Source organism: Balaenoptera ricei, chromosome 20, assembly GCF_028023285.1.
Source record: "Balaenoptera ricei isolate mBalRic1 chromosome 20, mBalRic1.hap2, whole genome shotgun sequence".
Taxonomy (NCBI): domain Eukaryota; kingdom Metazoa; phylum Chordata; class Mammalia; order Artiodactyla; family Balaenopteridae; genus Balaenoptera; species Balaenoptera ricei.
Genome location: NC_082658.1, coordinates 59,337,441 through 59,351,078, shown reverse-complemented (window position 1 = coordinate 59,351,078; position 13,638 = coordinate 59,337,441). Strand labels below are relative to the sequence as shown.

Here is a 13,638-nt window from a genome sequence, read left to right as displayed (position 1 = left end):
CATCTTCCACTGATGCTCTCCCATGAGAGATGGTGGTACCCTTTCCAGCGACCAACGGTGATGCTCTGCTGTCTTTTCACATCACAGTCACTGTCAAGACGAGCTTGTTCATGGTAAGCAGGTGGTTGTGAGTCACTGGGCTGGAGCCATGAGTCATACACAGAGAGGCAACGTGTAATCTGGGTGATTAATCAGGAACTCGTAGTGAGAAAGGGCAAGATCATTTCACAGCAGATGGAGGCTTAAAGGCTTTTGGTATGGAACTCTAACACTGCCTTGAAGATACACACACATACACATATGTGTATGTATATGTACATATGTATGTGTATATATGGATACATATATACACACACACCTATAGACACACATACATATACATATGTATATATCTATACACACATGCGCGTGTGTGTGTATATATATATATATATATATGCATATATATATATATATATCTATCCCTCTCCTTCCCTCCCCACCCCCCAATAAGATCTGGCAGCTTTCAGAGTAGCAGTCACCAAAAACACTCTGTGTTCACACACGTTTACAAGTTAACAATGGAATGACTTCTAAATCTTTGGTTTTTTTCAAAAAGAGAACTTCTAAAATCACAACGTTTGGTTATTTTCTCCATAAGTGCACAGTGAACAATTTTTTTTTTTTTTTTACAAACGAAGAAAACAGTGCCTTAGTGATTTAAATAAAAAACAAAAACAGCGATAGCTACTTTCTACAGCATGCAACACTATGAAACGGTGAGCTGGAACCACAGTGAGCCTTAGGGAGACGATCCTGCAATTTAAGTTTTTCAATTCCCAGCAAAAGCGCAAGAGGTGATGAGGAATGCACACGAGACCGACGTCTTTTCTCCTTCCATCCTTTTCAACGTGCAATTGTGTTTTCTTTCAGAAACCCAGACCTGAAATACTCTCTCTTTGTAACTATGATTCGTATTTATCTTTACCATATAATGATTTCCGATTTCCCCAGAGCAACCCAAATCAGTGATTGCTATTAATCAAATGAGGGTAGAGACAGCTTTGTGACTGATGGGCCGAGTCATTGGTTTCTTCCTGAGGACATTCTTTTGACTTCCTTTTGTAGCAAATTACGCATATGGAGAATGAGTTCTCCAGGAGAACCTCGATTTTTTAGCTTTTTAACATATGGCTTTCTTAGGGGTATGACAGCTGGTTAGACGGCAGAAGTTCTCTTCTCCCGATTGTGGGGCAGAAAAGGAAAGATCTCCAAAAGAGGAGCAAGAAAGGACTGATATCTTGAAAGAAAAGTAGAGCGGGAGAAAGGTAAGCAGAGGTGGACCACCTCCCACCAATAAGAAAACAAGAAAAGCAGCCTGACTTCTATAAATAATCGTCCTGTGATAGTAACCCATGGTATTTATTTCCATGACACGTGAAACGATGTTCTCTCGTCCTGTCTGAATTCTCTCTGATATGGCTTCCTGAGGCTAGAGAGAACCGTCTTCTGATCTGCCTACACGGTCCTCTCTAGTCTTTGACACTAAAGGGGGTTGTGCTGGAGAACAGTCTATGGCAGAAGGTTTTGCTTTTCTTCTTGCTTTAGGGTTCTTGCCTGTTTCACAACGCTTATCACCACGGAGACAGTGGGAATGATTCGGCTACTGGTTGAGAAGGAGGGAAATACTAGGTGGGGTTCTTTAGGCCAAAGGTGGGTCGGCTGTGGGTCAGAATTGGGGACACTGCAACGGGGCAGCTTTGTGGCTGAGGGACGCTGAGTTCATTTCACTCCCCTGGGAATGGATTGGTCCTGTCCCTCTGTTCTGCCTTAAGAACCTGACACTGGGCCTGACTTCTACTTTGAAAGCCAGGTGACAGAGAGACAGGAAGCAGCTTCCGTCATGGGTACGTCCTCCATCACCTCTGATGGACTGGCTTCCCTGTGCTCCCAAGAGAGCTTACATCTTCTTTCCACAGTATGTGTAATAAATTCATGAGAAAAGCTTACAAAGTGAGATTATGCCCCAACAATGCCTGAGAAAAAGTACAGGCTAGAAAAAAGACTGGTGTTTGAAAAGGCAGTGGAAGAATTTTTCTTTTTTTTTTTTTGGCATTCTTGGTCTGAAAAAGCACATTTTTGAATGCACTGCTGAAATCCTGAACAGTCACTGAAGGTTGGTAAATATTACATCATCTATCTATATAGAAAAGACTCCTATTTGCTCTTGTTCGTTGTCACAGAAGTCTCCACTGCTTCTTTTTAATTCTCTCCGGCTTCTCCTCCTCCTCCTCCTCCCCCTCCTCCCCCTCCTCCTTCTTTTGGATAACGTCAGTGTTTACGGTTGTGTGCTTTCCCCCACGGGGTCCCTACTGGTCTTCCTTAGCACGCTGCGTCAGGCATCTACCACTGCTGTAAGTGGAGGTCCATGGGGGAATTCAAATTGAGATCCGTGACATCCAGGAAATCGATGTTGAAGATGCTGGGGCCGCCGGTGGGGAGGGAGCTGAAGCTCGGGGTGGAGCTGGGCGGCGTGATGTCCAGCCACTCCATGCTCTCCCACGGGGATTCCGTGAAGCTTAAGGGCAGCCCACTGCTGTCCACGGACGAGGGTGAATACTGAGTCTGCACGGGGGAGAGGGGGCCCGGCAGGAGCTCGTGCGCGTTGAAGAGGTCTTCCGCAGCCTTCCCGGAGAATCCATCCATCATCCCATCGAAGGGGGGCTCCTCGCTCCCGAGTTTCAGAAGGGCGACGTCGCCCACCTTCCCCAAGGGGCTCTGGGAGTTTAGTAAGACTTCAAGGTGCTCGTTGCTGTCGGCGCCGTAGTGATCGAAGGAGAGCTGGCCTCCTGCAGAAGCTGGTTCAAAGGAAGCCGGGGGCTTGGGGAGGGCAGCAGTGGGGCTTCGGGAAGACCCAGGTATCTTTGGGACTTTCTGAAGACATGAATGATCCTCTCTGGCGTCAGCTGGCATTTCTGTTGGTAAAACACAATGGGAATTGTTCAATCCCTTCCGATCGAGCGTGACACGTGCATGAATCTTTGGAATGAATGACTTACGTGTAGACACAGGAGATGGCCATGCTTCTCGGGTCACTGCTCATCACCCAGTCTCATCCCCAAACTGCTCTGTATATTCTCAGTTCTTCCCTTGGGTCTCTACTCAAACTCTCTCCTGCTGGAAATTCCACTCTGTGATTATTGAACGCTCAAAGCAGGTTCTTTTACCTGCTTCTTCACTGACACCTGCCTGTCCCCTGAGGACACTGCATCCTCCGTTACACCCTCACTGGGGGTTCCTTTGCTGCAGAGCCAGAAGATGGGTCATCAGGTCCTTTCCCATTGCCACGTTCTGATTGTCACTCCCCCTCATTCTTATTAACTCCTCAGTGGTTTTGAGGGTCATGCTGCTCCCCTTGCCCCCGCCCCCGCCCCCCAGTCTCCCGGTCCTTCCTCCTCATCCACTGAAAACTCTACTTCCGGTTCATTGTTTTTTCCCCCCTTCAACTCTTGCCATCCTCTGTGACTTCAGCATCCCCAGAAGTGACCCGTTGTCCAGCTGGCCTCTCCGTTCCTTGACACGCCATCCCTCCAACCCAGGTGATTCCGCCATTCCCACTCTGCTGGACACAGCCTGGACTTCGTTGTCCCCAGACACTGCATCCCCCTGAAAGCTCGATTTCCATCAATATCGCCAACTCTCTGTCCATCTCCTCCCGTTCCTCTAGCTCACCTCGTAAGGACCCCACGACAACAACTTCTCAGCCAGCTGGGGTCACCCCAACCTACCAACTCGGCTATTTTATCACCATCCATCAGCCCCTTCTGGTTTTTACTTCTTGTTCCGTCTATACTCCTGAGCCACCATTGTAATTACTCTCTCATAAATATCCTCAATCCCCTTGTCCCTTTCTCCCATCACCATACTCCCTTGGCAAAAGCCCACATCTGGATGAATCTTATCATTTGTTTTCTCCGAGCCTGCCCTGGATCGGCTGGACGTTCAAGAGAAAAATTACACAATGAAGCTGCCCGGTTTCTCTTGAACTTCATGATGTCAAGCCTACGAGTGGCACTTAATACTGCCTAGGGATCCTACTGTGTTTCTCCAGAAAACTCAATTCACTTGTGATCAGTTCATCACTGTTCTTCTTTCCTGGAACCTCCCGTGCTCCCCTCTTGCACCCCGACTCTTTGCAGACCTTGCCAACGTACTTCACTAAAAATATAAGGGTGTCTGATAGGAACCCACTCATCTTTCCATTACGAAACTGACAACGATACATACACCTGTGCCCATCTTTTCCTCTTTCCCTCTTGTTACAATGGAAGAATCGCCTGTTTACTTGCTTTTTCCCCATCTCCCCTACCACACCGCAAACCCCCTGAAGGTGGAGACTTGGCCTGGTACAGCATTGAACCTGGTACGATGCCTGGCCACTTTCTCCCTGAAACTTTAAATGTTGTTACTTAAGGGCTCAGATCTGGAGTCTTTTCTTTATATGCACACGTTCTCCTTACATGATCCTACTCATTTGTGTGGTTTCAAATTTTAGGCACATACTATGTAATTTTTTAAAAAGAAATAGATGAATGACTTAAAAGGAGGCAAAAAGAACACGTTGATCATTTTTTACTTGAATGCCATGGGAACATGAATGGGCCATCAGTGGGAGATTACCAATTAAATTTCATTTTGAGTAGGTAGCACAAAACTTGCCTTATCTGCTTTCTTCTTATAATTAAGAAGAGGGGGACACGGGGATTAGAACAGTAGGGAGACATGGTGTAGCAGGAGAAAACATTTAGGGAAACAGGGACTGAGCTGAAAGATGAAAACTGTTAAAATGACTGGTGAGAAATTTTCTGAGGACAACGGGACAAAGGCCATGGGGAACCATCATCTATGCCTTCTACTCACATTATCTCTGCTTCAAATGTGGACAGGAGGCTCAGAGGAAGTGACACTCGACCCTGAGACGACTTTTTGGTCCAGCTTACAACGAGCATCTGACCTTGATCCTAAGGGTTCGCACACCAGAGTACATGCAGGTGCAGGGCATCCTGATGTCTTACCTCCACTTTCAATGAGGACATCCAGGAGTTCGTCCATCTGCTGACTCTGGGTCATTTGCTATTGCAAAGTAACCAAAGGAGAACAGAGAAGTTAAAAGATGGCAACCGCTTCTGTAGGAAATCATCAGAAGCAGCACAACAGGTTTTTGAACTAGCCTTGGCTAGGGTTTTTTTTTTTTTTCTTTTAATTGTGGTAAAATACACACAACATAAAATTTACCATCTCAACCATTTCAGAGTGTGCAGTTCAAGTGCATTAAGTTCATTCACATTGTTGTGCCACCGTCACCACTGTCCAGCTCCAGAACTTTTTTCATCTTGCAAAACTGAAACTCTGTCCCCATTAAACACTAACTCTCCATTGCATCCTCCCCCAGCCCCTGGCACCCACCGTTCTATTTTCTGTCCCTCTGAATTTGACGACTCTGAGTACCTCGGATGAGTGGATTGATACAGCATTTTTCCCTTTACAGCTGGATTATTTCACTTAGCATAATGTCTTCAAGGTGCATCCGTGCTGTATGTATCATATGTCAGAGTCTCCTTCCTTGTGAATGCTGAATAATATTCATTGCATGTACGGAATATGTATTTGGTTTATCCATACATCCATCAATGGTTTATCCATTCATCCATTCAACCAACTTGGGGTGCTTCCACCTTTTGGCCTTTGTGAATAATGCGGCTATGAATATGGGTGTAATTGACTAAAGGTTTTTGAGCCATGTGTGATTAAAGCTCAGTATGAATTTTGGACAGGAAAACTACTGAATAAAACAATCTATTACAACAAGAGAAGGGGAAAAGGAGGCAGAATGCTCCCCAGCCCAGAGTTCTTCAGAGTGAATTCAGTTGTTTGAGAAGTTTCCATCCCAGGAGATGGGCACCTTAACACATAGATAGTATGGCCATTTTTATCACTTTGAAGCGACTTGGGTATGACATAAAACAAGCCTCAACAAATTTAAGAGGACAGAAGTTAGTTCAAGCATCTCTTCTGATCACAATGGCATGAAACTAGAAATCAACCACAGAGAAAGAAATGAGAAAAAAATGCTTACATGGAGACTAAACTACATGCTACTAAAAAACCAATGGGTCAACGATGAAATTGAAGAGGACATTTAAAAATACCCAGAGACAAATGACAGTGAAAACACAACCGTACAAAATCTATGGGATGCTGCAAAAGCAGTTCTTAGAGGGAAATTCATAGTGATACATGCCTTCCTCAAAAAAACAAGAAAATTCTCAACTTACCACCTAAAAGAACTGGAAAAAGAACAAACAAAAACCTAAAGTCAGCAGAAGGAAGGAAGAATTAAAGAACAATAGGAAAAAATCAATAAAACCAAAGGCTGGTTCTTTGGAAGGGTAAACAAAATTGACAAACCTCTGGCCAGGCTCACCAAGAAGAAAAGAGAGAGAAACCAAATAAACAAAATAAGAAATGAGGTGACTCGGATCTGCCTCCCATTTGGGCGCTGAGGATGTGACCCAAGAATGTGGTTCACATTTCTCTAGTTCCTCATTGCGATAGCTTGTGGAACCTATCAACATTTGTAGGGACTACACCTTCTCCTCTGGCTCATCTGAGTTGTGAAGCAGAGTCCGTTTATGGAAGTCCACTTTGCCTGGCTTTTTTTTTTTTTCTTTTGAAACCAAGAAGGATCCGTTGATGTTTACAGATACCAGGGGACAGGAATGGGGAGAACAGAGGCATATACTGATCCCACTCTTCTGAGAGCCGGGTCCCAATAAACACAGGCATCAATGATCAACGTGGGTGAGAGCACTGCTTAGAGAACGAATCATTTGCATTAAATGCCTACAAGGTCTGGCAGGTAATGTAAATGAGCCAAACACAGAGCAAGAGAGAAAGCGGTAGAGGCTAGAACACATGTTCTGGTCCAAGGAGGCGACGATACTTTGTTTCAGGCAATGGTTGTCTGGCAGAGATGTGCCTCCAGTGTTGCCAGTTCTCTGATTTTTTTCAGAAATGGGAAAGCCTGCGTTTTGCATAAAATTTCCCGATATTTAAAACACTCTCTCATCCAAATGAAACCTAACTGCAGGCTGATTTTGCTCTGCGGGATACCAGGGTGCAGCAACTGATGGAGATGGTATTTTCTGGGTTGAGCACACACGGAGGGCCATCTGATACTTTATCCACGTTCAGACCATTTGAAATGTAAGATCACTCATTGCTGTTTTGTTTTGTTTTGTTTTTTACTTATTATTTGAAAAATTTCCAAACATAAATGGAAGTGGAGGCTACCACAAACCTCCATGATTACCCAGCTTCTACAACCATTCATATTTTACTAGGATCACTGAGTTTTGAAGCTAGGAAGAAACTTAGAAATGACTGGCCCAGCAATTACTCTCATATATTTGAGTACCTATCCCATGTCTGGACAGTGTGATAAATGCTGCATCATCTGAAATGATGGAGGCAGTAGATATCGCCTCCATTTTATGTAAGAGAAGGTTGAATACTTGCCCAACGGTAGTGGGAGAGGCAGCTGGCACCGAGCCCAGGCATCTGGGCGCCCAGCCAACCTCTTCTCTCTCTGCCTCAGGCAGCATCTGTACACACACAACACCTCCCCACAACGAGCATCTAGACATTTTGCTCATTCCAGCAGGGAGGTGACAGACACGCTCAACAACAGAATCTCCACGTGTGAAGAAGCTGCATCACGTAAAACCACGTCCACTGAGTCAGCCTACTCTTCCGTAAAGACCAAATCATGTGCTTACCTGCTTTACTGCATCTTCATAGGATGGAGGCTGGCTTATCTCTGAAACTGCTGAAGTTGACTTAGAAAAAGTTGGGGATGGAATTGAAAACTTTGGCCCTGACTTATCAGAAGAGTGTAAACCAGCCATCTGGGTGAGTAAAACGCAGAGAAAGACAAATCAATCCATGCGTCGGAAACGGTACAGCTTCTGTTTTAGAAACTACAGGCTAAATTCTGCAAACATTGACTTAAGGGAAAACAAAAGCTGGGGCTTAAATATATGTTACATATGTATCACAGATACATATTAACAATGGTACACATCATTATGGACGCAAAGCTGGAGGCGTCTCAGGATGGGAACCTCGAAAATTCACTTCCCCCTCTAAGGTACACCCTGTCTGTTGGGAGAAAGCGAGATGAGAAAAGGAAATAAAGCAAAGGGTCCATCCAATCCGACATGAAGAGCTCCACCAACCCAGGAATTTCCAGAGTGATCTATCTCCCACCCCGTTTCATTCCTAAGTGGATGTATATGCAGACAGTTGCAGGCAGGTGTTGCCAGGGTATCTCTTCATGAGCCAGCCTTGGGGATTGTGAGTGCATTCTGGGCAGTGCCCGGGACCTTTCAGGGTCTCTGTCCCCTCATGCCCTGCCCTGTGGCCTGCAGCACTTTTGTGTCATGGCCGTCTCACGTTTGTCTCCTTTTTACCATCTTCCCACGGCTCCTTGAATTCCCCGTGTCCCGCATCTTTTATATCCCCGATTGTCCCACCTGCTGACATGTATCATCTCTTCCCTTTTGCACCGTGACTCCAACTTTCTGCATCTCTCCAGTCCTTTCCGAGGACCCACTACTTCTTTCTCCACATTTTTTTCCCATGCGCCCTGACTCCAATCTTCAACTGCACTGAACCAGGTCTGTTTGCCATGATGTTTCGCAAACATACCAAGGCCATGTTAGTCGGCATAATTTCTGGGATGAACCCTGGAAACAGTGCCTTGGAATACCCTCACTTGTATCTGTACATCCATTTCTGTCCTTTTCAAGTGGACTTGTTTCTATCCAAAATGTCATTTCTTTCTGCTTTTGAACCTCAACATTTGGAGAACAGGGGCCACAGAGAGAGAAGAGGCAAAGTCAAGCCCCAGTTTAAACCTCTTCCCAGGTGCCTACCTTTTGCTGTACACCTGGGCTTTTGGGACAAGAGTTGCCCCCGGCACCATGACTGCTGTCTGCCTGGGCTCCAGAGAAAGAGGGATGAAGGCTGGAAGGCTGGGGAGAGAAGCTTGAAGGATGGCCCTCACGTGCCCCTGAGTTCTGTAGAAAGGAAGAAGGACAAATTAAATGGCCACCAGCAGCATATTTGAGGGTAACCTTTGCTCAGACAACTAGTCTCTGCCCTGGTGTCTCATCTTTCCAAACCTCCCTGAATTCCATCACCAAAGTCTCAGATCTGGCTTTGGACGTATCATTTCCTGTTCACAAACTTTCCATGGTTTCCACACATCTACATCGTAGGGTCTCCACATCTAACCAGGGTAAGTCTTTAAGACGCTCCACAGTCGAGTATGATTTCCCTCTGCGAGCTTAAATTCTACTAATCCCTCCAGGCCCTGTACATATTCCCTCCCTGTGTTTTTTCACATGGAATGATCTTTTCCTGACTCTCCTTCTCCAACTCCACTTCTCAAGTTCAACCCCTTTGCAAAGCCTTCCAGACTTTTCTAGCGCTTCATGATCAATACCCACTGCCATGCTTTGTGCAGCATTTAATGTCAAAAGTGCCCATCAGTGATGTTATCCTATATTGCTCTTTATCTTTTAATTTTTTTTATTATGGAATCATTCATGTCTTTACAAAGAGTGCTTTGTAAACCATCAATGACTGTACAAATGGTAGTTTTTCTTGATACTATCGATATCCTTCAATTGAGTATCTTCCGGTCCACGGCTGTATATTTCAAGAGCTATTTTTACCTTTGTGGCCTAGGACATGACGCGCTCAATACCTGTCGTCAATGAGGATGATATTCCATGTAAGTTTCAGCTCCTCCCAGAGTGCTGACTGAGGACTGAGCATCATTCACATGAATGTGCTGTTCTGGTGGGTTCATAAAAATGTATTCGCCTTACCTATGGCCACGTCTCATACTCCCAGGGTAGAGAATATTCAGTGGGAAAAGGCCATGCATTCTAGAATCCGATAAACCTAGGTTCCTGTGACCCTGGGCAACTGGCTTCACCTCCCTGGGCCTTATTTTCCTCAACAGCAAAGAGTGATAACTTGGAACTCGTAAGGTTGTTGTGACAATTAATGAGATGACTCATGTACACGCCTCTTACTACCTGGTACACTGGCAGGCATCCAATTAATGTAAGTGTTTTTCCTATTCCCTTTCTACTAACACAGATTTCAGAACCTTCTGATAACATAATTGTCTTTCTCAAAGAGACTTTCCTAATAATTCTTTGTTTTCATGGATAAAAGGAAAGTCCTGGATGGTCACCTTGGTCTAGTCTTTGAACTGGTCACTATTCTAAGCCATCCCTACTCTCGCTCTGCACCAAACACACTGGTTTCTTTCTGGTCCTTGAACATTCCACACATGCTCCTACCACAGGGCCCTTGCACTTGCTGTTCCTCCTTCGCCTGCAATGCCTTTGCCTCAAGTATTTACAAGGTTTTCTCCTTTATCTCCTTCAAACGGCCCGGGCCCTTCCCTTTAAAGTTGTAAACTTCCAAACTCTTAATCTCCCTTCTCTGCCTTTTTTCTGTAAAATGTATCATCTTCTAATGTGTTAAATACTTACTTATACCTTTTGTTTACTATCTGTCTTCCCATGAGAGTAGGGATTTTGTTTGGCCAGCTCAGCACTAATCCCCAGAAACTAGAACAGGGCCTGGCACACAGTAGGTAAATATCTGCACTATGCAGACCATTACATGGCCACGGTAACTCCCTCTTTGGCCCTCTTGATGAGTTGGTTTGGCCTATGGTAAGGCTTGATACCAAGGGGTCCTGGGAACAGCCCCACGAACCAAAACCAGCCCCTGGCTTGTTTTTGTAAATAAAGTTCTACTGGAACACAGCCAGGTGCATTCGTTTACCAGCTGTCTATGGCTGCTTTTGTGATACAGGGGTAGAGTTGAGGAGCTGCGACAAAGACCGTACACCCCACAAAGCCAAAACCATTTATGATCTAGCCCTTTCCAGAACAGGTTCGCCACGCTAGTCTCGGAGGCGAGCTCGTTCTACCGTAAAGGCTTTGTGCATCGTGGCCTCTGGCAGTTGCTACTGGGTTTGTGGCAAACCCTCCCCACGAAAAGTTCCAACGTCAGCTCTCTAGCAGCTGCACGTCCACAGCCCGCTTCCAGGAAGACGGGTTCACCAGGCATGGGGCCAGGCGTCCTTACCTGTGCAGTACGCACCTGGCTGCCGACAGGTGAGGAGACCCTGTGCTCGTCTCCTTGGGCGCCCGAAGATGCGGGTAGGAAGTAATGGTTGTTTGGCGAGGGGGGCAAGCTGATGTGCTGCGGGCTTTTCACGGCCCCGAGGGGCGAATGCTGCGGGGAGCACTGCGGGCTGAGGAATGTGGAAGGAAGTACGCTGGTCTGACCTGAGGGCTCCGCACAGGCAGTGCCCCCGAGGGGCGGGAGCTGAGCATCTTCACGAGCCGGCGGCTGGCCCTCCGAGCAGGCGCTCGGTCTTCTCACGGCTACCTGCGGGGATGCGAAAGGACAGCTGGGGGCGGCGTCTTCCTGCTTGACGGGGGCGGCCGGGAGGGGCGGCAGCTTCTTCTCAGGACAGCTGCCCCTCTTCTGCTTCTGCAGCTGCAGCCTCAGCTCCTCCACGTGCCTCTGCTCTTGCTGGAGTTTCCAGGTGAGCTCGTTGATCACCTTCTGCTTCTCCACCAGCATCTTGTCCTTCTCGGAGTCCAGCCCGTCCAGCTCGGGAGGGATGCAGCAACCCCCGTTGAGACTGCCCACGAGGCTCTCCTCGGGGCACACGTGGACGGGGGACGGATGCAGGCCAAAGGACGGGGAGGCATCGTGGAAGGTGTCCGGCAGGGACCCCGCCACCGACAGGTCGGAAGAGGCGGGCGAGATTGGGGGGCTGGAGCTGGTGCTGCCGAAGTGGTAGAAGCCGTTGGACGAGGCGCCGGTGGGCGGGGAGGACTGGTAATTGGGCAGCGCGTTGCTGGGTGTCACAGGAAAAGTGACGGTCGTTATGTCACCGAAGTTGGGCACAGGGTTCCCAGAACAGTCCTGGAAGGGCCGAAGCCGGTCCATGAGAGCTGTCTTGGTGCCGGAAACCGGCAAACCTCGTATTCGAAGCTGTTGTCTTAACTCAGAGACCTAAAGAAACCAGGCCGTCGTTAGTGCTGCTTAATGACCATCTTTTAAAAATGTATTTATTGTTACAGAAACTTCAAGACATCACAAATGGGATTTTATAATGTCCCCTTTCTTGTTTCCAATTTCCTCCCCTACACCAGATATTCTATCGGTTTTGCACAATTTTAATGATTTGAAAATATCGGCATACACCATGTTTTCATGGGTCCAGATTATAGAAATGTCCAGCTCAAATGAACCACGGCGGTTATCTGGTCTACTGCTCTCCAACCCCCAACCTGGTCCTTGTCCCCACTTTACAGGTGAGAAAACTGATACCTGCCTGGGTTTGGACATCAACCCTCAACCCACAACACCAAAGCAGGCTGACACCCCAGGACCTCTGCATCCTAGAGGATGCCCTGTCCGCCACCTCTTTGCCACCACTGGCAAGAGCATTACAGCACAGCTGGGCCCCGGCCCGGGCTTCCTGATCCAGCAGGTCTGAATTGGGGGCTGAGAATCTGGGTTTCTAGCAAGTTCCCAGAGGATGCAGATGCCACTGGTCCCAGGACCAGGTTCTCAGCCTTGCAGTTCTGCATTACCACTGATGTCCCAATTTTACTGACTGGCTTGGTTAACAGTCATATATTGAGAGAAGTATGTGCGGAGGTGAGACCATCATTCAAATCCTGGCCCCGCCTCTTCCCAGCTCAGTGATCTTTCTGTAAAATGGGGATGACAGTACCTCCCTTATACATTTTTGCGAGGATTAAAATGGCCTAAAATTTGTAAAGGGCTTGGAGTAGTGCCTCACAAATTGTTAGTGCAGTGTGTTTGCTATTATTATTATGTTGATTCACATGTAATTATTTCAACCCTGCAATTTTATATATATATATATATATATAATATATATATATATATAAAATTGCAGGGTTGAAATAATTACATGTGTTTATAAATCACAGATACGTAAAAATATGATAGACATGTGATAGACATGATGGAACACTTTAGATCCATTAAAACTGATGCTATTTGTTGACATAGAATAATGAGTAATTATTTATGGTATATGATTAAGTGAGAAACGTTTGAATTGCTTGATTCAATTTCTATAAGAATTATATAAATATGTGTGTGTATATATATATATATATATATATATATATATATATATATATACTTAAACCTATGCTTGCAAGATGAAAATGTCTAGATAAAAATATGCTAAAATGTTAACAATGGTTCTCCTTATCTGTATTTCCAAAATAGCCCACATCAGCATATTACTTTTGTAATTAAAATCGGAAACATATTAAATACCTAAATGTCAATAATTCCATAAAACAGCCAGAAATCTATAGGGAAATATTCTTCTGATATTTTGCAGGGAAAGATCTTTTGAGCCTCAAAGCAAAGAGAGTAATAATAAAAATACTGACCACAAAAATTGAAAACTATAAGTCAAAAATACTGGAAGAAAATGCAAATGCA

At 45.8% G+C, this 13,638-nt stretch overlaps 1 protein-coding gene across 7 annotated transcripts in view; it reads right to left on the bottom strand.

The window, feature by feature from the left end:
* Positions 1 to 493: 493 nt before the first annotated feature.
* The window catches only part of MYOCD (myocardin), a 249,407-nt gene continuing 236,262 nt past the window's right edge, over positions 494 to 13,638 (bottom strand). For 5 of the 7 annotated variants that reach the window (XM_059907682.1, XM_059907679.1, XM_059907680.1 and 2 more), the window contains 5 exons: positions 11,218 to 12,159; positions 8,976 to 9,119; positions 7,818 to 7,946; positions 5,055 to 5,112; positions 494 to 2,954 (listed from right to left, as the gene is read on the bottom strand). In XM_059907682.1, coding sequence (XP_059763665.1) covers positions 2,383 to 2,954; positions 5,055 to 5,112; positions 7,818 to 7,946; positions 8,976 to 9,119; positions 11,218 to 12,159 — 1,845 coding nt within the window. In that variant the 3' untranslated portion in view covers positions 494 to 2,382. The remainder of the gene's footprint in view (positions 2,955 to 5,054; positions 5,113 to 7,817; positions 7,947 to 8,975; positions 9,120 to 11,217; positions 12,160 to 13,638) is intronic. The other 2 variants (XM_059907681.1, XM_059907684.1) reach the window with 2 other exon arrangements.